The sequence below is a fragment of the Betta splendens genome, chromosome 1 (genome assembly GCF_900634795.4).
Source record: "Betta splendens chromosome 1, fBetSpl5.4, whole genome shotgun sequence".
NCBI lineage: Eukaryota > Metazoa > Chordata > Actinopteri > Anabantiformes > Osphronemidae > Betta > Betta splendens.
The window spans coordinates 14533769-14555216 of NC_040881.3; the positions used below are offsets into that span (position 1 = coordinate 14533769).

The window sequence follows — 21448 nt, forward strand, 5'->3', positions numbered from 1 at the left end:
CACATTTTAACCCCTCTTTTTGTTATTTAATAGTTTTGTGGACCACATTTACTCGATCAAAACAGAACACAACCATTGTTGTCAGTTTTTGGCATTTAAGGTTTCCTGAATTAATGCTCACCACTCAGCAAAATGACAAACGTGTTCATGTTTGTTAAGCCGGAAATATCTGAGCTCAGCGACCTGTGTGTGCACTGATCAATGCTAGAAGCAGCCAGGTGCACGGTCCTCTGAAAAATGTGTTTACTTTTCTCCAAGGATGACCTGGATGACTGCACACATTGATCTCAGTCATGTTTATACTATACATGGCCGTACACACTGAGAAAAGACTGCTAAAATGCGTTAAAAGTATTTAACTCTGGGAAATGTCTCCTACAATAGAGGCTCTGTAGAATCTGTGAATAGTAGAGTGGCATTGTGACAAATGTTTGTTAGGATCCGTCAGGTGTGTTCCATTTCCTCTGTGTTAGTCAGTGTATACAGTATATACTCACCTCTTGTCACTTACTTGTGTGTCTCCTGTTCTGCCCCAAATCCACCAACCTCCAGCTCCCTTGATTCAGTATCTAGAGTCAGTAACTTTTGCTCAGTCAGTTTATAAGTATTATTTGTTAGGAGTGATTTTTTGTTTGTTTGTTTTAGTGTTTAGGTAGGTCTGTTTTTCCCTGTTTAGCAGTAAATTTGATTTCTTGTTATACCAGGTTTTGATGGTTGGTATTTCAATCATTAGATCCTGCTTAGTGCAGCATTTTTTGTTGTTTAGGGCTCTACAAAGTTTAGGTTTTGAGTTTGTCCAGCCATGCTGTGATTTTCAGTTTGTAATTAAAACAAAGTTGTTTGAAAAGTGAACTTGAGTCTCTGGTGCATTCTGCATTTGGGTTCCGGTCTGGTATCGCGTCGGGTTGTAACACTGGTAAGCTGTTTTCTGCCAAGCTGTTTCCAAATTTCATAATATCAGAATCAAAATCTTATTCGTTAACTTTGTAATTACTTTGTATTGTGACAGACAATGGCTTGATGATATATGTTGATATATGTGATAAATGTGGATATATGTGGCCTTGAATCACTGCATGGCTTACATAAGCATGCTTATTATTCATTATCTCCCAATTTATTTTCCAAATGAGATTTATCATCATTAAAGTTCTAAGTTCAAAGTTCCCTAGTGAGGAAATATATTTTTGTCTGACAATCCCTACTTTCTTTAACTTCAATATAGTTTAAATAGATTCAGTTCAATTATTTGTGTGTACTGGCATGAATGTTGTATGTAAGTACTTGAAGAAGAATACTTGAATGGCTGCGTCTCAAATTAAATCAGATTACCCAGGCTAGATAGCATGACCTAATAATATAAACAATATAAAAAATTCACTTTTCAATTCACAAAAGTGTGTGCATGCAGGGACGTGTGTGTATTTTGATAGATGGATGATGAAGTGGGTCAAATGCAGAGAAACAATCTCCCCACAGGGATCAATAAGCTATATATCTTATCTTATCTCTGAAAGTATTACAATATCAGCTTTACTGAACCAAGTATGGTATATTTGCGCAAGGAATTGTGCCGCTTCAATGACTGTTTGTCAAGAATATCCACTTACTTTATTACTTACTTTATTCAGATCATCACATACATTAAATGAGTCCACTTAAAAGACAGCACAAACTAAAAATAAACTGGCTATTTTGTCATGTGCTAATCGGTCTAACGTAAATAGGTAAAGAACAATTTAGATTTTAATGCTTTAGCAATATACAGCTAAATGTTTACTAACTTTAGGGACTTGTCTTGTGATTCACAAAAAACGTTTGTCACGTACACGCGTGGAGGATTTCTATTTGCTCTGTTTCCAGCGTTTGTTGCCAGGTAACGACGCGGCGCTGCATTCCAGGAATTGTAGTTCACAAGTTGCCGGATCCGCTCAACTATTAAGGAAGATGTGTACAGCCAAACTACATATCCCAAAATGCTTAGAGAAATGCCCGCCTCCTTTAAACACGTGACTTGTTCTACTTCCGTGAGCCACAATAACAGAAGCCTTTGACTTGTTTCCCGTTTGAATTGACTCCCGTGTCGTCTAAGTGTGTTCTGCCGTTGAGAGTGTATCGTATCATCGTAAAAATGAAGCTGCAGTGTTTAATCGCGCTGACTCTCTGCGTGGGAGTAATGGCGGGGAAATACTCCCGTGAACTGAACGAGGCGAGCCCGCAGGACAGTGATGGCGAGAAGGTGGAGTTCAGGATATCGAAGCTGAACCAGGTGTGGGAGAAAGCAAAACGGGTACGTACTGCACAGTCCCAACGGAATAATGGTGAGGATCGGTGCTAACGCTAGCAGGTGCTAAAATGGTAACGGTGTCAGTGTGTACGTAACGCTATTCAAGATTACACTAAGAATATACGGGCTAAAATAAGATAATAAGGAGTAGTTATAACAAACGTGGATCGTGATTTACTTTGAAAGGCAGCATTACTGTTTTTTTCAGCTCGCATTCAGTGCTATTAAACCTCCCTCCGCCTGCTCTGTGCTCACATGTTCTGTCCTTCTCACTGACCACATGTCCACATAACATCCAGCAGTTGACATCTGCAGGACCTTTTCAGTTCGAATCTTCCGCAGTTTCTTAGAGATGCAAGACCACCAGAAGTACAACCACTACATTAAGGAGTCGCCTGTAGTTTATCACTATACATAGGTTGTACTTCTAAAGTAAATGATACATTAACTACAGTATGTCATGTTGTGTATATGTTGGTGAAGATGAGGTTGAGGGTTCTAAGTGAGCACACAGAGCTCACATTCATTGAATGTTGAATGTTTAAACAGGCACAAACTGGTTACTGTATGTATCCTGTCTGTCCTCCTCACTGGTTTGACAGATGCAGATGCCCCCTGTGCGACTCGCTGAGCTGCACAGTGACCTGAAGATCCAGGAGAAAGATGAGATGCAGTGGAAAAAGATGAAAGTGGAGGGGTTGGACGAAAATGGGGAAAAAGAGGCTCAGCTCAGACGAAACTTCAATGGTACGACAGACTTTGGTCACTGAACTGTGTCATCACCTTTTTAATATTACACCAAATTAAAACAAGGCTTTTTTTAATGAACTCACACGTCGTCCGCGTGAAAATGACACAATCACCTAGAGAGTAAAGGTTAAGTCAGTGAGTAATCTTTCAAGTGTGAAACTTCATTAGTGTTGCTATTTCAAGCTGGTTGTTTAATGGTCAGCGAAGCGAAAATGCTGTTAAGTTTAATTTAAAATGCCTCCATCAAAATGTGAGAGAAAGAAAGCAGCAGTCATTATGACATGGTGACACTGCAGTACACCAGCATGACACATGAACACACATGAAATACTGCGTTAACTGAATTATGGAAAGACCAGTTTTCAGCAGAAAGAAAATAGAATGGATTTTTTTTCCTTAATTTTTATGATCAGTCAAGGTGTAATAGATGTGTGAGTGTTAGAGGTAGTGTAGCGGGTGTCGTGTAACTGCAGCCATCTGCACAATTTGCTTGTAGAATTCATGTGTAAGAGTTCAGACACAGCTACTTCAGTCTGAACTGAGGGAACCTGGGGGCGACATTAACATTAGACTGTGCGAAGTGATATTCACCTCACGGCCTGCGGCCACTGACCCAGCAATGCTCACCGGCTCATTAGCATTCTGTAACTAGCAGCCAGTGGACAGCTTCCCCCTCGGTGGCAGCAGTTTGCCCATCCTGAACTCCGCTCCTTCCTCTCTCCCCAGAGGCAGAGTGACCTTCTAACTTCAGGCAGGGCAGCAGAGTCGGTCCTGCTCCTGTGAAGGCTGAAGATGAGTGTATAAGGAGCCCCCCTCCCTGAATCTTGTTCTTCTAAATGAGCCTTTTTAATTGGGCTCATGTTGTTTTGCCCAGATACATTCAGTACATCATATCAGAACACTAATTCTGACACTTGTTGTGTTGGTTCATCTGGAAATGGAAGGTTATTATACTGTTAGCAGTCAGTGTATAGGTTAAATGCTCAGCGCTAAACATTACAGAGACTGTCATGACACCCAACCAATGGAGGTAATAAGTGACAGAGATGGGTTACTACAATTTTAAGATACTGCTGAATCAGCTGCCGCGGTAAGAGTTTGCTGTAGCAGAATAACAAGCTTTGTGTATGTTTAAAGTCCAGCTTTATGGCACTTCATAATGTTGAGACTGTACATCATGTTTCTCTAGAGCGTGACTGTCAAATGTAACCTATTGACAGACACAATATCTGTCTGTCAATATAATGGAAAACCAACAGATTGTCTGAGTCAAGTGTGGGTTAAGGATGGCGTTCTGTTTAGTCTGTGAGTTAAAGGGTAACGGAGGATTTGCTTCCTCTCTCACTCGTCTTCAATCTTCAATCAAGCTTTTGAGGTGAGGAACAGCATGGCAAACAGCCCTTCACCTCCTGTGTGCTACAAAATTGAAGCGAGTTTGTTTTGATAAGCTCTTGTCAGCTCCTTGTCTGTCGGCCCCTGTTCAGCTTCTTTTGAGCAGATCATTAGGGAGCCGGCTCCTCCGGCCGTTCCTAGGGTTGTGGGTACATTTTAATGGAAGTCTGAGCATGCACCTAGTTGCACATAGTTATTAGTCTGTACAGGCTCGTGGCGGCAATTCCCTGCATTCCCTGCAGCGTCATTAAAAAGTCTTTTTCTCATTCGTCTTTGTCACAGTGATCCTGGCAAAGTATGGCATGGATGGGAAAAGGGACACACGGCCACTGGAGACAAACTCCTTGAAGGATCACGACACCAAAGAGACAGACATGTTTGATGATCCCAGACTGGACAAACTTTGGAATAAGGTGGATTAATAGTAATTACTTTGTTTATGGTTTCTTGTTCTTCTATGGTTTATATTGTGCAATGATAAATGTGAATGTCATTAATTTTTTTGCTTCTCTGGTCCGACCAGGCCAGTAGCTCTGGCAAGTTCTCTGACGAGGAGCTGCTGAGTCTGAAGAGAGAGTTTCAGCACCACAAAGAGAAGATCCACGAGTACAATATCCTCATGGACACCATCACCAGGACCGAGGGTGAGCCTGCTCCCTACGTTCGCTTTTATGGCCGCCGTCCGAGGCCATTTTTTACGAGCCTTTAGAAACTCGTTCTCCTCTCTATTGCCGCGTCCTTGTCCTTTAGATTCTCTCGTGAAGATCTCAAGTAAAAAGCTGTCTTTTTTCCTGACTCTTATTAATTCTGTTGATGAAGGACTTTTATGCAGAGGAAAAAAAATTAGTTGAGATCACATGCTTGCTCATATCACAGTAGGTTTATTTAATTTTCATATATCCAATTAAATTGCTTGCAGATATCATAAAAGTCATGTGATATGTTTTATAGAAGTTATAGAAGTTTTCGTGCATAAAACTGATCTATCATCCAAACATTTGTAAGTATGAAAGCAGCCAGTCTGAAATGCTGTGTGCTCAGGCTTGCAGTCTTGTATGTGGGTGGCAGGTATCAGACTGCACATGTCGCCACCCACCGCCCTGTGCTCTATCAGTACGTGTCACATCACATGGAGCTGTGAGTTTTGGGCCGAGCTGACAGGGCCCATTGTGACGCGGGGAGGACAGGCATGTCTCTTTAGGACGGGACTGACACTTTGCAGCTGTTTTGTGCCAGAACTTCCCTGTAAGCGTTTCAAAGCTGCATTTCTGCCGAAACCGGCCAGGGGTATTTTTCTGCTTGTCTGATGCGTTTATAAAGGGAGCCCGTCACAGGTTGCCTTCAGGGGACGCTCAACACCACCTCCTTCATCCTCGGCTTGTCTAACTCCCTCCGCCTTCCATTTTTGCTTTTTCCCCCTTTAGATCAAAATGTCAGTCTTTATCATAGTTGGTCCATTTCTGTCCCGTTGGCCTTTGGTTTATTCTTTACTTCCTCACATTTCTTCCAGCATGAGACAGTCAGGAATCTTGAAACCTCAATGACAGCCTCAGCTGTGAGATTATGCTCTCAGACTTCTACAGGCTCCAATAAGTACACTAGGACAAAGCCAGTCCTGTGAAATGTTAGATATTTTGTTATTTTATGGCTGCTACTAAACATTCTTTATCAAATGCTGCTTTTCTTTTTCTTGTTTTATTCCTTTAATTTTCTCCTTTTTTTATTTTATAATTTTCTCCCTCCTCCTCTAATATATATTTTTCTTTTGCTTCATTCCTTCCTCATTTTCTCCACTGACCTCCTGCCGTCGTTCCCACCACCTCTCTCCTCCATTCCTGTCCCTTCATCTGCTCAACAGAAATCCACAAGAATGTGATCTCCCCGTTGGAGGGTGACACTAAAGAGCACGCACTGCACCAGAAGCACACGGACCTGAAGGAGAAAATGAGAGACCTCAACCAGGGCTTCGAGCGTCTCCGCAAGCTCAGCCACGAGGGCTTCACAGAAGACAGCGGTGAGGGAGCGAGAACCCACACGTGAATGTACATCATTTATGGTATCAGCTTAATCACAGAGCCAATAAAACCCAGCAGTAGCAGCAGTTGGTGAGCGTAGACACAATTGTTTAACTTTGAGTGTTTTGTGCTTTTACTTTAAATTGGAAATGTCTCAAATGAAAAGTATGTAGAGAATGTGAAATGGCTTATTTAAATCGACTCCTAATGCTGCGTCCATTCAGCGACACAAACCAGCTCGTCCTTGTGCTGTTCAGCTCAGAGAAAACATCCATTACGTTTTCATGATTACATTTTCTTGGAGTTCAATCAGCTGTTTTTTGTTTTGTTTTTTTGTTTTTTTGCTGAGTTTAGACACGGGTGATGTGTCTTCTGATGATTCACACCACCTCCTCTACTTCCCTCATTCCCCTCCAGGTTGTTTCTCACTGCAACAGCTCCCATCCTCCCCACACACACAGTCTGCTCTAGTGCAAAACAAGACGCGAAGCCCCTTTCTCATCTCCCATACCTGGGATTTGTGCAGTAGCCTAGTGTTATGCAGTGCCAGCACCTCAGGCTGTTTCTTAAGGCCCGTGTAACCAGGCTAGCTCCCTGTTGTTTGGATTTTAGAAAACATCTGCTGTCTCCACTCCGGAGAGCTCCAGTGTTGGTCAGACTCCAAACTGTCTCTCTGGACGGATTACCCCTTCACGCTTCTCCTTGTCTGCTCTGCCTCTGTAGAGTTTCGGGAGCCCCGCGTGATTGAGTTGTGGGAAGCTGCCAAAAGAGCCAACCTCAGCAAAGACGAGCTGGACTCTCTCAAGGTAGCTCTTACGTTTTCCCTTGACGGGTCTTTGGACACTCACTTTTATCGCTCTGTTTCTAGACAGCATCTTTTGTTTTATCGCAGAATTACAGTCAGAATTTTAGAAAACAACTCTGAGAAAGTTTTATAATGAAGTTCAGCATGTAGAACTTTTGTAGTGTCCTTGTCCTAAGTGCTACTTGTGTATGGTGAGCCATAAAGTGGGGAGTGAACCTTATTACGGTCGCATTTTATGCATTACACATTTAAAATGCGCAACTCCTCCACTCTCAGATCCCTCATGTTGCTCCCTTCACCCTTTGTCCCGCGAGCAAACGAAGGCAGTGAACGACTCAATTTAAATTTCAATGTTTTAAAGATATCTGGCTCTAATATCGGACGCTTCAGAGAACCATCCAGCTTGAGTTCTTCTGTGTGACACTTCCTCTCCCGTCGCTGCCTGAGATGCAGATGAGCTCCCCGGTGCAGCCGTGCATGTAATTCAAGTGAACCCTTCTGTGTTTTCGCCGGCCTCCTTTCCCTGTTCGTTCAGGAGGAGCTGCGTCACTTTGAGACCAAGGTGGAGAAACACAGCCATTACCAGGAGCAACTAGAGCTGTCGCACCAGAAGCTGCGACACGTGGAGGCTCTGGGAGACAAGGAACACATCAAGAGGAACCAGGACAAGTACAACACGCTGGCTGAAAAGACCAGGGACATGGGCTACAAGGTGAGCAGGGGGAAATGCTGCTGTGATGGCTTCCAGTCCACGCTGCAGCATCAGACACACACTGATGAGAACACTTGACAGTAGAAGACGAGAACAGAATAAAACACGCTGTTGTGGGACGTAACTACATTACAACTCTGTAGCCAAGTGCGGTACAAGTATTTCTGTTTTCTGCTACTTCGTCCCCTAACTTTGATATATGTTAGCGGGTCAACAAGTTAACAGCGCCTCATCGTACCTCGGTGCTAATGGAACAGTCGTCAGACTCGCAGCTGTTCCCACTTAGTGTGTCTAATTAAAGCTTCACTCGTTCCTTGTGTGCAAACAAAACGCTTTGTGGAACAAATTAGCATTAAAAGCATGTTTAACTATTCAGCCACAGCCACAACATGAAGTGAGCTAGGTTTTCGTATGCAAATGCACCACGTTTGTGTCTTTATTTCTAAAATGACAATGGAAAGTGATGTTAACCCGACGTGTCATTTGTCTTGATTTCAGATGAAAAAACATTTGCAGGACCTGTCCAACAAGATCTCTCGCCAGGGACTTCAGCACAATGAGCTCTGAGAGGCTCCATCAGGATGACTGGTAGAAGCATAATGAACTAATCAGACACACACACAGATCCACCATTCCTTTGCATCCACTGTAAAAAGAGTCTGTTTTTCTACTTTTCTAGTGAATGGAGCATATGAGTATGTACAAACTGTGAGATTTCTTACTCATGAGATAACCGTGATATTAGAAGTATTAAGTATTGCTCATTCTTTGTACCACCGGTTCATACGACTGATGTTTCTTAAACAAAGTTAGTTAAACAAAGTCCAGTAGAGTGGAGGATGTTGTTTAGTAATGGGAGGCAGCACTAAAATTCTCTCCTAACCAAGTGAAGTATTTTAGCAGCTTTGTGGTCATTTCAGCTCTACTAAGTGCACAAGGTGTTCATCCTATAAAAATACTGCCCAGACAGTTTGTCCACACTTGTCTGTCATTAGCTGTTCAAATGAAAACAGGTCCTATATCACTACTGCAGCGCCTCATACTTTGGTTTGCTGGAATCGTGTTACATGTGTGGTATTATAATAATGATTCAAGTAAAAAGCACTGAAACAGCAATCTTTAATATTCACTAATACAGTAGCCAACAATGTAGAAACAGTATTTAAAAATATAATTTCACATCATTCTTATTGTCTTGCCATAAATAAAAGTTACTATTTACACATCCTGTAAAGAGAATCAGTCCCTTCAGTGATAATAATAGGCTGCTCTTGGTAAAACCTTTTCTTATTCATTCTTTGACACACACCCCTCCCCTCCCCCCACCTCCTCAGAGTCTCTGGTGCCAAACAGAAACCATAAAAATAAATTAGCTTCAAATATTGGACAATTTGTCCTGATGATATCAAGAGAGCGATGAGAAATGGGAACACACAGCGCTTTTCCATTCATCAGCTCCTGCCCTCTTGCAGACCAGAAGCAGAGACATTGATTACTGTGATGAATAGTGTTGCAGCTTGGCTGATTACTCAGTCCTGTTCTGGCCGAGAAACACGGGCCCGGATTAATGTCATTTACGTCTGACATTGTAAGATGCTTATTTTAATGTGATCCGTTTAAGCTGCCATGTGGAATGATGGGCGAGCCAGCTGAGACGGTCAAACGTAAGTGTGATGAGAGGGCCTGGATCATGTGCGCTCATATTCTGTGTGAACCTGAGACAAACCGTACCAGTACCAGTGATAGCTGCAAGCAGTTCTCCAGCCAAACAGGAAGTCGAACTAAGCAGAGTGTCTAAGAAAGAAATGAGAAAAAAAGTAACAATGCCATGCAAACATACTATTTAGCTGTTGAGCATTAGGGACAGTATAAAAACATATTTCTGACTTTTAAATTTGAGCTAACGTTCACTGTGGTGCTACACCCTAAGATTCCACCTGACCCTGTTTTCATAAACAAAAATGTTGATGACACAAACATGAGACGAGATCAATTCTGGAGAAATACGTACGTAAATTTGTGCCTGATCCTCATTAGTACCTGTGTGTGTGTATGACTGCAGTGAGGAAACAGTTCCTATGAAGGGCAGCACTAAAGTAGACGGAGGACAAATCAAACTACACATATACAACATTGTACTAACAACATCCAGCTGCATAAGAGACGTACCAGACAGTTCCTATTCCCAATTTACTCTAACTGGAATGAATTGCAGGAATTTCTGTAAAACAAAGTATGAGGACCAAGTGCTTTTAGCGCCTGGCGTCGTCTTGGCGACGCAGGGAACTGGCAGCGAGCGAGGACTTTAAGTGTCATGGAGTCAGTGCGGTGGCCCTCGCCGCCTGCTCTCCAGCTGAGTCAGTCTGTCCTCCCTGCCCTGAGCGTGCTCCGCCCCCACTCGCCCGGCCGTTTCCATGGCAGCGACGTTGAGGTGGGCGTACCTGCTGGAGCCCTCTCCTGGTCAGGAAATCAGCGGTAAAAGGGGGAAGATCAGAAAGCGCGTTTACACGGTGCGACACCTGCTTTTCAACTCAACGCTGACAAAAGCGAGAGCAGCATGTGTGTGTGTGTGTGTGTGTGTGTGTGTGTGTGTGTGTGTGTGTGTGTGTGTGTGTGTGTGTGTGTGTGTGTGTGTGTGTGTGTGTGTGTGTGTGTGTGTGTGTGTGTGTGTGTGTGTGTGTGTGTGTAATGTTCTGTTACTCTGACCTTGTACTGACTGTATATATACTACACTTTCCCAACTGATATGTTGATCTGTGATGTGAAAAATGATTGTTATTCACACTTGAGAATTATCAGTCTTTTCAACAGTGATGAAATTTGATCACCATCACGCTAAAATTTAAAATGTGTGATCAGGTTTAAATAGCAATAGAAATCAAATACACATTTTTCAAGAAATTGTCTCTTCTCATTCATTCTGTAACAGAGTCTTATAGACAGATGAAGCTGCCATCGACCTGTCGCCACACAGGCTGAGTAAAGCAGAAGGAAAGCGAGGTTACCTGCGACGGCAGCGTGCACACGGAGGGCTGGAGCTGAGCTGGGCTCCTGCAGTTCCAGCTCTGTGAGGAGCTCTCTGTGAGGAGCTTTAGCCAGCAGGGTGCTGTTGGGAACGTTGACATAATTAACGGAGCCTCCAGTGTGGAGCCTGGAGTCCAGGGGAAGCTGGAACACACCTGAAGGAAATGAAGCAGAGGAGGAGGACTGTTAAAGAAGCCGGTCTGGGATGAAGATCCAGCCAAATGAGTCACGGATGTTGGGGCATCCGTCTTGAGAGGTTTTTTTAATTAATCAGAAATGGTGTATTACCACATGCTGGCGTGGGCCTCAGGACGGGCAGCGGTGGGGGAGCAGAGGGCGGCCGAGAGGACAGCAGCCTCTTCAGGGCCCACAGCTTCCTACCAGCAGCTCCACTGTCCTCTCCAGCTTCGCTCGCGCCCGGAGCGGCGCCTGGGGACGGAACCGCAGCATGTCAGTGTGTTACCGCGCGTGGACCAACACAACCTGAGTGGGAACGCACAAACCTGATGAGGCTCGGCCCTTCGCTAACTGCAGCTGCTCTGGCGTAACGTAGTTGTCCAGCTCGTGTGTGCACTGAGCGGGGGGACAGAAAGGAGGGTGTGAGGAAGAGGAGGACAGGGCCCACAGCTTCATCTCCAGCTCATACATGTGACACAGCCGCGGGGATTTTATCTGTCTCACGGCTTGTTTCAGACCCCACATTTGGTCTCAACCTGACGCAAAACGTGTAGTTTCATGTCACCGCGCTGAACCGGCGACGCGACAGAGTCATGGAATCGTGAGTGAAGTCGTGTTTGCGGGATTCTCCTTCCTGAGGGTTTCTGTCGCTGCTCATTAACTTTCTCCACTTTCTCGTTTCTGCTCTTCCTCTCTCCAGCGCGCGCGCGCTGTGTGACGAACGCGCACACTCCTACACAGGCTGTCAGAAGTCACATGACATGCTGCTTCCTCTCCTGTTCTGATGAGGATTTGATCACAAAAGGGCGAAAAGCGCCTTCTCACAACTCGTCAGAAAATAAATTAGTGCCTGTGCCGAGAAGTGATTCTGAAGCCTTCTGAACCATCGGTGGCTCCAGACAGGAAGCCCCCGCCCTCATTTCCAGCGTATTAGACTCTGGGATGCTCAGCAGGTGGCGCGGTCGCCCCGCAGTGAGAATGACCTGGCCTTGATTCACGGCCACTGCTGTCTGTTCTTGCACGTCTCCACACCCCGTGGCTTTAGGACCGCAGATGTCCAAAGTTCCTCGGTCTGGACACTAAACTGCCCATATGGAAGGAAGTGAGAAGTCACGCTGCGAGTGCAGGAAGGCAGCCACCACAGTGCTCTGTAGTACAGTGTGAGCTGATTTAGACCCCTCCAGAGAGAGCGAGCGCTAACAAACGCTATCACAAACTGTTCTATAAGCCACTGACGATGCTGCTAAAAAAAATGCTTTCTGCAATTTACACGAATTTACCTGCAGCCTCAGAAGCTATTTAACTGACATGATACTGTATGAAGATGTCAAACTCCATCCAGTGCGTAGAGCTCAAATATGCATTTCCATAAATTCAGCATAGACATAGTACATTTTACTTTTCTTGCCTCTCGGGGTTTATTTGTTACTAGTTGCTTGACTCAGTAAAGGAAGACGCACATGATTTACTCTGGCATGTGAGAACACAGCGCATACAGACACATTAAAGGGAGATTATTGTCCGTGGGAGCTGCAGCTGGTGATTAGTGTGAATGATTTGCTGACATTTGGCTTCATTCCATTACCTAATGCAATTGTTAGCATGGAAATAAAACTCCCAAAGGTGAACAGCAAAGTAATGATGGGAATGTTCTTGTGTGTTGTATTTTATTATACTGATGGTCCATAAACCTCCTCAAGGTCTTCATACAGTACTTCTGTCTAATAAAGTATTTTACACACCATTTTCCATTTTCACTCAGTGTAAACATCATACATGCATCGTGGTGGCGTGAGACGGCTACTACCTGTGTTTTCCCATAATCCAGGCCGGCTCTGGGTGTGGAGCTCCGTTCCCCGTCCACAGAGGGCTCCCTCTCGCTGTCCCAGGAGAGCGGGCGCTGCATCACGGCCTGATGCTGGCCGCTCAGTCCTCCCAGGCTGTCACTCGACCCCCGTTCCTGACTGCGGCCGCCTCCTCCGTTGCACCAGCTATTCCTGCCATGCTCAGATTGGCCTTCTTGGGCTTTTGGCTGAAGCAGACTCCTGGGGGTGTCGTACCACAGTCTGAGGAGATTGGGGATCTGGTACTCATCACTATGCCTGCGAGAGGAACAGGTGCTCTGTTTAGAGGCATAGGTGCAAGAGGAGGTAGCAGGACTGGGCTCTGGTTTAAAGGGAAGTGGGGGAGGAAGAGGAGGTGGAGGAGGAGAGGAAGGTGGAGGAACAGAAGTGGCTGAAGGAGTTGGAGTAGCTAGTGTAGCTGTGGAAATAAGCTCCTCCCCTGCTCCCTGGCTGGCCATGTCCAAACTCCCCGTACAGGAGGAAACGCTTCCTGAGTAAGACGACTGGCTTCCTGTCGCTATCCCAATACCACTGTCTAAGGAGCTCTGTCTCCCGCTGTCATGGAGACCACGTGCATGGATGTGGGCGGAGGACGGACGAGTCTCGGGACCACCAGGGGCATAAAGCTGGTCATCGGAACACGTCAGAGGCTTGAGCGTGGAGGAGCTGGACGCCGTGTCACAGGAGATGCGTGATCTAGCTAACGGATCCACCCAGAAAGGAAGCCTGGCTGTGTGGCTTGTGTCTGAGTGGCTGGAGGAGGAGCTGGAGATGCTGCTGCGGTCGTCCCCGGCAACAGATGTGCTGCAGCTGTAAGTGGAGGCTGGGGATGAGAAAATTATTAAAAATAACTTCTCGTTCTTTTTAAATCTGCTCTGATACAGGCACGCGCACACATTGAACAAACACCTTGAACTGCAGTTTATTTATAGAGGACTCAATGCACAAATGGCACAAATCCTGTTTCAGACGTCTTACATGAGTCATTGCAACTCTGAATATATTACAAAAAGCATCTGAGAATAGCTACATGAATATAGTGATATAGTCACAGTGAGTAAGGCCTCCATGAAGAAAAATAACCGTTTAGAGACGTCAGGTGACCTCACAGGTGCATCTGTGGGGAAGGTCGTACCACTGCGATACTGATCCTAAGTAAGAAACACAGAGTGAGGCTCACCTGTGCTGCTCGCTAGGCTGCAGTGAGACAACCTGCTGAGTCTTTTCTCCAGGTCCGAGGCCTCACGGCTGATTCGTTCCTCTGTTAAAGCTGGATCACTGTTGGACTCTGATGTTTTGATCACACACACACAAACACAAAAGCGCAATTTTAAAACAGCTTTGAGCAAGCACCACAGTTCACTTTTGCCCAATAATGTACATCAATGCATGTCTATCAACCCTTCATAGCATGTAATAATAATAATAATAATAATAATAATAATAATAATATGTAAATCTGACAGACAGCCTTTAGAAACAGCTCAAAAAACCTGCTCTGTAATAAAGTATTGAAGCAGAGGTAGAGAGGACGTCTCCATGTTCCACCTTCTTGCAGATCTAACATCTGAGGAGCTACAGGTGGTTCCACGCTCCCTTTAAGCCCCAGTCTCCTGCCACTCACCCTTGAAGCCTGCTAAATATACATGTTTATGCCCGCCTGCGCTTGTTTGTGTGTATAGGTGTTAGGAGCCTTAGCCTCTGGGCTGCAGCAGCTAGTGTTAACCTGCCAAGTTCCTTCGCCGCAGAACGTCCGTGAACGTTGCGCGTCAATGCTAATTATAACCGTCAGAGCGTTGAACGTGGCGGGGTCAGAGACGACTGTGGAACAGAATGGTCACATCCATGAACGCGCTCACCTGTCAGGGGGGGGCGGAGGCCGCGCTGGGCCCTGCTCGGGGCCACGCCTCGGACAATGCAGTCGAACAGGAGGCTGATTTGCTCTCCTTCAGAGCAGGACAAAACGAAAACACCAGCCCCTGAAAGAAAGACGTGCAGTGTGTTTAAGGTAAATGACATGAGAGGAACCAGGAAACATCACAAAAGGCCAATAAGGACTAGTCGTTCAAAGGACATTTTGTTTGACAGATGAGTGGTGGGGACAAATCCACTGCAAACGGTGAACAGAGTTAAATAACATTTTTGAACAAGGTCAAACTATTTTCAGTGGCGTTCAGAAAGCTTTTGAGCGGCCGAGGCTGTTCTTTGATGCGGGACTGAAGGTTTCATGTAACCTTTAGAAGACAAAGCTGCCGGCTCAAACTCCCACATCGCTCAGATGCTGCAAAGTTAGCGCCAGCCCAGAGGTTCAGTCAAAGGCACAAGACCCTGCCATTAAACGGCTGTGAAGGAGGTCAAATAAAATGAGAATATTTCAATGGAGTCAGTTACAGTCAAAACGCATAACAGTCAGAGTTTCTGCGAAGGAGTCAACTAAGAACCTGCTTAATTTCTACTCCTGAAAACGCAGCATCAGCTGTTAATGTGAAGAAAACCCCAGAGGTCCCATCACGTCTGTAAATGTCATTTATAACGGTTGCATCCTACTTAATGAACTTAATTAACATTTCACTTCCTTTATGCCTCCAATAAGTCACCCGTGGAGAGAGTGGATCTTCAAGTTTATTAGCTTCTGTATATAGCGTTCAGTGTAATCGCAGCCTATTAGCTTCATTTACTGCTGCGTCTAGTGTTTAGTTTGCATGAGCTGCCTGCTGATTCACTGCTTCACAGTTTCACAACAAGGAGAGATAGACTGTTGCTGTAGGACTATTAGACGTCCTAAAGAGAAACAAGCAGGTAGAGGTGTCACACGGTCATTTAAGATAAACTAGATTAGTTCTAGAATAAAACATGTTGAACTTCATCTCGCTTTTCAGTTATTATACTTAAGTTTGTCTTGTCTGAGGAGTCTCTCACTGGTGCGTGCTGACTTCTGTGGAAGCCGTGGGCCAGTGGATTGTGAATGTTGTCTTACTGTCATGTGGAAATGAAAGCTGGAGGTCAGAGACATGTTTACCTCTTGACATGAAAGGAAAGCAGACATATGTCATCTTAAATGACTAATCTAACATGTAGCTCCCAAGGCTCGACGGCTCGGTGGGTGTGGGCTTCAGCGTGGACTCCAACATCGTGGACCTGATAAGCTGGAGAATATCTGTCCAGCTACAGTAAGACAGGCGTCATCAGTGCAGCAACTCGCACCGCATCAAATGGAAGCCGGGGTTCTCGGAGCAGCATGAAGCACCTCACACAGCGTCAGTGTGTGAGCATGCGTGTCTGATAGACAGCTGGTTGGTTGTGTGTGTGTGTGTGTGTGTGTGTGTGTGTGTGTGTGTGTGTGTGTGTGTGTGTGTGTGTGTGTGTGTGTGCAGCAGCAGTCAAGTGCAGTACATTTTCATACAGCAGCGCTGGATGACTGTGTGAGACCCGCTCGCCGATTTGCTTGAGCAAAATGGCCTCATGGGAAATAAGGGGCCGAGTGAGTTACTCCAACAGACATCAGTTCAAAGTCCAGCGTCAGACAGTGCAAAGCAATTAAAAGCCACTCGTCTCTACTTTTAAAAGTTATTCTGCACCGTTTACAGTCTGCACATTAGGAAGCAGCTTGAAGGCGTTGTGGCGCTATTCAAACACCACAGGTGACGGTGATGATGATGACGATGATGATGATGATGCAGAGATGAAAGGGAGCATTTCCCATGAGACAACAACAACGTGGAGCAACAGAACCAGCGCTGGGGAGAAAGGCTACGCTTTAATGAGGCGAATTATTAATGTGCTTGTGCTGTTGAAGCGTCACACATCACTCTGATTCCCTACACGATGCTCGTGCAGCGAACGCAACGCACACCGAACGTCTGAAAAACTGAAGCGTTAAAGATGCAGCGATGTGGTCTCTCCTCGACCAACGGCTCAGGACGATGATGAACAAAGTGAACGTGTTGCTCTAAAGTGGCTTCCTGCTGCCGGCGTGTGTCACATGGGCTCAGCACGCACCGGTGGGAAACCAGCACCTCGCAGCAATGTAAAGAACGCCGGGTGCCAATTACACCCTGGACCACGTCACGAGGACCCGGTCTCCGCTCGGCCTGGGGCTCCTGGGCAATTTGTAGCCAGAGCGAAGGAGAAGCTACGCTCGGCTGACTGTCCACTACAGGGAGAGTCTGGTATTTATAGATGCTGCTCATCAGAACACTGAAACCAGAGACTCTGGGCTGCACGGTTATTCCTGTAGGAGCCATGAGTCTGCACACATGCACACACACACACACACACACACACACACACACAAGTCACATAAATCTATACAGGATCTCAAAAACCTTCTCCTGAGAAATGTCCAAAACTGAATTACATGGAGGTAAAAGAATGTTTCCAGGCTGGTGAATAAAATCACAAGCACAGACTCTGTCATATTAGACACCTTTCTTGTTAACACCCCCCACACACACACACACACACACGCACACACACACCCAGAAACATCAAGCTGCTGGTCATTCCTCACATTGCTGCCCACATCAACTGGACATTCAGAGGATTCCTGAACCCTAGCAATCACAGTTTGATGCCCACAGGATCACACTGCGCTGGACAAAGTCATGTCTTCCATGCATGAGGCTGCTGCAGTAAATCAGCAGTCTGTTTCAGTCTGACACTAAAGCTGTAATAAACTAAACAGTGGAGGATTTTAATGTGTTTTTAGTACACATATGGTTGTGTAACACTGATCCCACCACACTGTTGATGCTTTATTGTCATGTTTTGTGTCGTCCATCCACCTGCATGTTAGTAGCATTTCCTTAGTAATACAAGTAATAGATGTGATAAACATTCATTCACACACAAGCTGATATGACTACTCGACAGGAAGTTACTTACAGGCGCCACAGCGAGTCCCTCCCTCGAACACGAAGCCGTTGGGGACGGCGCCGTAGCGGCGCAAGGCCGACAGCTTCCAGTGGCCGCTGACGGCGGGGGGGAGACCCCTAGCGAGGACCAGGAGGCCGTTGCACAGGTGGAGGCAGGCGGCGCCGCTCTCCAGCTGGGTGCCCGGCTCCACGGCGACGCCGAACCTGTGGACTGCCGCACACGCGGCGTGCGTTCGCTGGTTATTTGAGCAACCTTTCACCGCATTCCGCCCCCTTTGCAACGATGCTTTAGACCGAACCGGGGGCAGGACACCAGTCTTTATTTTAAAGGGCGCTGACGCGATGTAGAAGAGTAGCCGAGAAACGAGCAGGTCCATGGTGGCGCTCGAGTCCAACGCAGAAAGTTGGGAGGGCGATGATAAATACGTGACATTAACATGGCGGCCGAGGGAGATCATTCTTGTGGATTAGAGGGCTCGAGAGGATTTCAGGAGGTGGAGGAACGTCAATTCAATTCACTGTCTGGCTATGAAGGCCATTTAAATGTGCCATTAAAATTCATGACGGCACAGAAAACTTCTCCTAGTTAGAGTTTGGAGTAAAAGTTTTAATTTGCAAGTGGCCCCCTGCAAACTCTGAGCAGAAAGGCAGGTGTGTGTGTGTGTGTGTGTGTGTGTGTGTGTGTGTGTGAGAGAGAGAGAGAGAACATGTGAAGCAGCTCATAGGAAATATTTTGACGGGGTTCAGAGAGGTAAAGAAAGGCTCTAATAACTATAGCTGGAGGAAATATTAAGCTGCGCTGAAAAGGGCCCTCATGGCACATAACGCAGACTTATAGAAAACAGGGGGGGGGGGGGCTCTCTCTATCTTGAAGATTGCACACGCACAAAATGGGATTTAATGTCCTTTGGTGGATTTCCCTCAACTTCACTCACTGAAAGGAAAGTTGTGAATTTGAAACAGAAATGCCCAAACGTGATGGTTAGTGTGGATCTGCATCGTTTCAATGGACGGAGCATCACGTTTCCTCACAGTGGCAGCGCGGTCAGATCCAGACACCACCAGGTTTACCACTTTGGAATGTCTAACCCTGTACCATGCGTTAGAGACTTAGCACACATGCATCCTGTTCCCCTGCTTAGCTTCACTGAAGCCCACGTGCACATGAAAAGGCACACGAAGAGTCTCCCCATTTTACCACCCATGGGTGCGGTCTGTAAACTAAAAGGTCAAAGGTCAAATCAAAAACCGGTGTTGCAGATCACACGCTGTTGTACCACACGCCTCACACACTGACCTTCGCCGAGGCTGCAGCAGACGCGTGCGTCCCAGGCCAGCAGGGCGTCTCGGCTGTTGAAGCCCAGGACCAGCGTGTGCGCCAGGCAGAGGATGGACAGGGTGTAAGACACCCCGTCGTAACCAGGCCCAGGCTCCACACCACATATCCCCTTCAGGAGCACAGGATTTTATTGCATTCACTAAAGCTGAACGTATTCCCTCACAGCCCCTTTACTTCACGCTGGGTCTCATGCGATGCGGTGAGGGATGTTCACATAGTTCAGTCTACTGCCTTTTCCTCGTCACAGCAACAGAGGGCCCGAGGTGCTGAGAGAAACACCTGGGTGAGTGACGTACCTCCAGCGTTACAGTGAGCCGCTCCTTGTGGCTGCTGCCCCTCCCCTTCCCCCTCCTCTTCTCCTTAAACACCAGCAGAGACAAACAGTCTGCGGACGGACACACGCGGAGCGGTGAGCTTCACAAAACGCGCAGGCTTCAAAGTCAATTCTGCCTTTAACAGCGGAATGCGTCGTTTATAACACCGCTGTGCGACGCTGGGAGCACGGCTGTCGAAGCAGACGCTCAAACAATGAGGCGATCCGCCGGAACAGCTGATGGTGAAAGTGAAGCCGCAAATACACTCATGGACACGCGCGGTGCGGCGCCGTCCTCCCACCGGCTCCGCCTGTGTGCGCGAGGACGCGGTCCTCAGCTGGTGAGAACCTCTCTGTGTTCACACATGGGGTCAAATGCGGCTGTTTTGATCCCAAGACAAACCAGCTCTCTTTATTCAAATCAGTTTAGATGAATAAGACTTTAAAAATTAAAGGATTTAAAGACTTTAATTTACAAGACAGCGCCTCTGGAGCCACACTGTTGATCTAAAGCCGTTCTATTTGGTTTGCACGCTTTAAAGATAATATTTCTCAGGGAAATTCATTACATCTACGTATTTAGCACGTGTGACACAACGTTCCCACACTTTGGACACGGACGCGCCGTTTACGCGCTCCCGTGGCGCGCGACAAACTGAATAATTTAACCGAAAATCGCGAGATTAGCACTTATTCCTGTTTAATTTGCGTTAAATGGGTTAATGTGTTCCACACTGGGTGCGTAACACGAACGGATCAACTAGTGGTAAACTTACCTGCGACCGGAGAGGGCTTCTGGAGCACGACGAAGCGAGTTTTCCACTACGAAGAAGTTTGCAAAGAAATCATGAACATCCCTGCAGTTGATGCAGACCTTTTAAAGCGTTTCAACGCGAAGAAACTGGCGGAATTCACCTTTTTTCCGTCTCTGAACTTGATTTGTCCCTCCGCGACAACTGTCTCCGTCATCTTCTGTCATGGTTCCTAGCAGCTCTGTGTGTGTGTGTGTGTGTGTGTGTGTGTGTGTGTGTGTGTGTGTGTGTGTAGGAGGGAGAGAGGCCACTTTTCAAAATAGCCTTTATAAACTCGGGCAGTCGCCGACACACTCTCCTCGCGGGAATCGCACCAGACACCCCCCCCCCTCAAGTTAGTACAGTTGTCGTCTCGCGTCACGCGCCTATTTACAACCAGGCTAATGAGATTAAAAGCGGATGACGGGCGCACCTTTCACTTAGCTCGTGAAGCCGGTGCTCAGCGGGGTGTTAGACGGGGATCTCCGCTGCCTTGATGCTAATCAGCGGAGTCTGCGCAAATCCGGTATAATCTGCAAACGCTGGCTGTTGAAGGAGAGATTGGATATGAGCTGCGCGGATTTGAGTTAATAAGTAAATACTTAGGGCTGGTGAAGATGCATTTGTCCAATGAAGGGACAGACAGATGTAGAGGGTTTGTTGATATTCCTGGACGCTGGCTCGTTATTAAACTGCGCTTGACTGAGACGCACCTTCAGCAGCATTTATCCTCAGTTTCATTTAATTTACTGGTCTCTGGTACAACATGCCTGAAAAACGAGCCACTGGATTTCTGTTCAAGCCAAACACAGTAAAAAGGTGAGTGTTGATGGGAATAATTTAATTGAAACCAAGATGGTAATAGTTAATGAAAAACACAGTAACTGCTGCAGTGTCTGATTCGTGACTGATTTATTTGCTTTAAGTCACTCGACTGGTCTCTCTTTAGTCTGAGAAAATCTTCATGATGGCGCCTTTGAGGTTTCAGTTGGAGACTGAAACCTGACAAAAAAGCAGGTATTTACTAGACGGGGAGAGTCTAATAAAAGACACATAATGGGAAGAGTAGGACGTACTGTTCATACAACTTGACCTGTTCTGAGGACAGACGTCTTGCATTGGGTC

General features: G+C 46.1%; 2 protein-coding genes across 4 annotated transcripts; one reads left to right on the plus strand and one right to left on the minus strand.

Annotated features, from left to right (window-relative positions):
* The first annotated feature begins 1998 nt into the window (after positions 1–1998).
* Positions 1999–10862, plus strand: lrpap1 (low density lipoprotein receptor-related protein associated protein 1). Of its 2 annotated transcripts, XM_029152273.3 has the most exons (8): positions 2000–2290; positions 2890–3034; positions 4712–4842; positions 4953–5073; positions 6288–6443; positions 7168–7250; positions 7785–7961; positions 8460–10862. In XM_029152273.3, the coding sequence occupies exons 1-8, from the start codon at positions 2132–2134 to the stop codon at positions 8526–8528; spliced, it is 1041 nt and encodes a 346-aa protein (XP_029008106.1). In that variant the 5' UTR covers positions 2000–2131; the 3' UTR covers positions 8529–10862. The 2 variants fall into 2 exon arrangements, with proteins under 2 accessions (XP_055365745.1, XP_029008106.1); XM_055509770.1 differs by lacking the exons at positions 7785–7961; positions 8460–10862 and adding an exon at positions 7611–7764 and having other exon boundaries at positions 1999–2290.
* On the minus strand, positions 9061–20594 carry dok7b (docking protein 7b). Of its 2 annotated transcripts, XM_029152249.3 has the most exons (12): positions 20448–20594; positions 20309–20354; positions 19516–19604; positions 19178–19328; positions 17891–18091; positions 14866–14985; positions 14187–14294; positions 12970–13829; positions 11489–11558; positions 11274–11414; positions 10967–11140; positions 9061–10418 (listed from the first exon to the last, which is right to left on the minus strand). In XM_029152249.3, the coding sequence occupies exons 1-12, from the start codon at positions 20499–20501 to the stop codon at positions 10282–10284; spliced, it is 2151 nt and encodes a 716-aa protein (XP_029008082.1). In that variant the 5' UTR covers positions 20502–20594; the 3' UTR covers positions 9061–10281. The 2 variants fall into 2 exon arrangements, with proteins under 2 accessions (XP_029008082.1, XP_055365740.1); XM_055509765.1 differs by lacking the exons at positions 19178–19328; positions 19516–19604.
* Positions 20595–21448: the final 854 nt, after the last annotated feature.

Coding starts and splice junctions, on each gene's coding strand:
- lrpap1 (XM_029152273.3), top strand. CDS start 2,132: ATGAAGCTGCAGTGTTTAATCGCGCTGACTCTCTGCGTGGGAGTAATG. Junction 2,291..2,889: donor TGTGGGAGAAAGCAAAACGG/GTACGTACTGCA, acceptor CTGGTTTGACAG/ATGCAGATGCCCCCTGTGCG. Junction 6,444..7,167: donor GGGCTTCACAGAAGACAGCG/GTGAGGGAGCGA, acceptor CTGCCTCTGTAG/AGTTTCGGGAGCCCCGCGTG.
- dok7b (XM_029152249.3), bottom strand. CDS start 20,501: ATGACGGAGACAGTTGTCGCGGAGGGACAAATCAAGTTCAGAGACGGA. Junction 20,355..20,447: donor AGTTCAGAGACGGAAAAAAG/GTGAATTCCGCC, acceptor ACTTCTTCGTAG/TGGAAAACTCGCTTCGTCGT. Junction 11,141..11,273: donor GAGGCCCACGCCAGCATGTG/GTAATACACCAT, acceptor CATTTCCTTCAG/GTGTGTTCCAGCTTCCCCTG.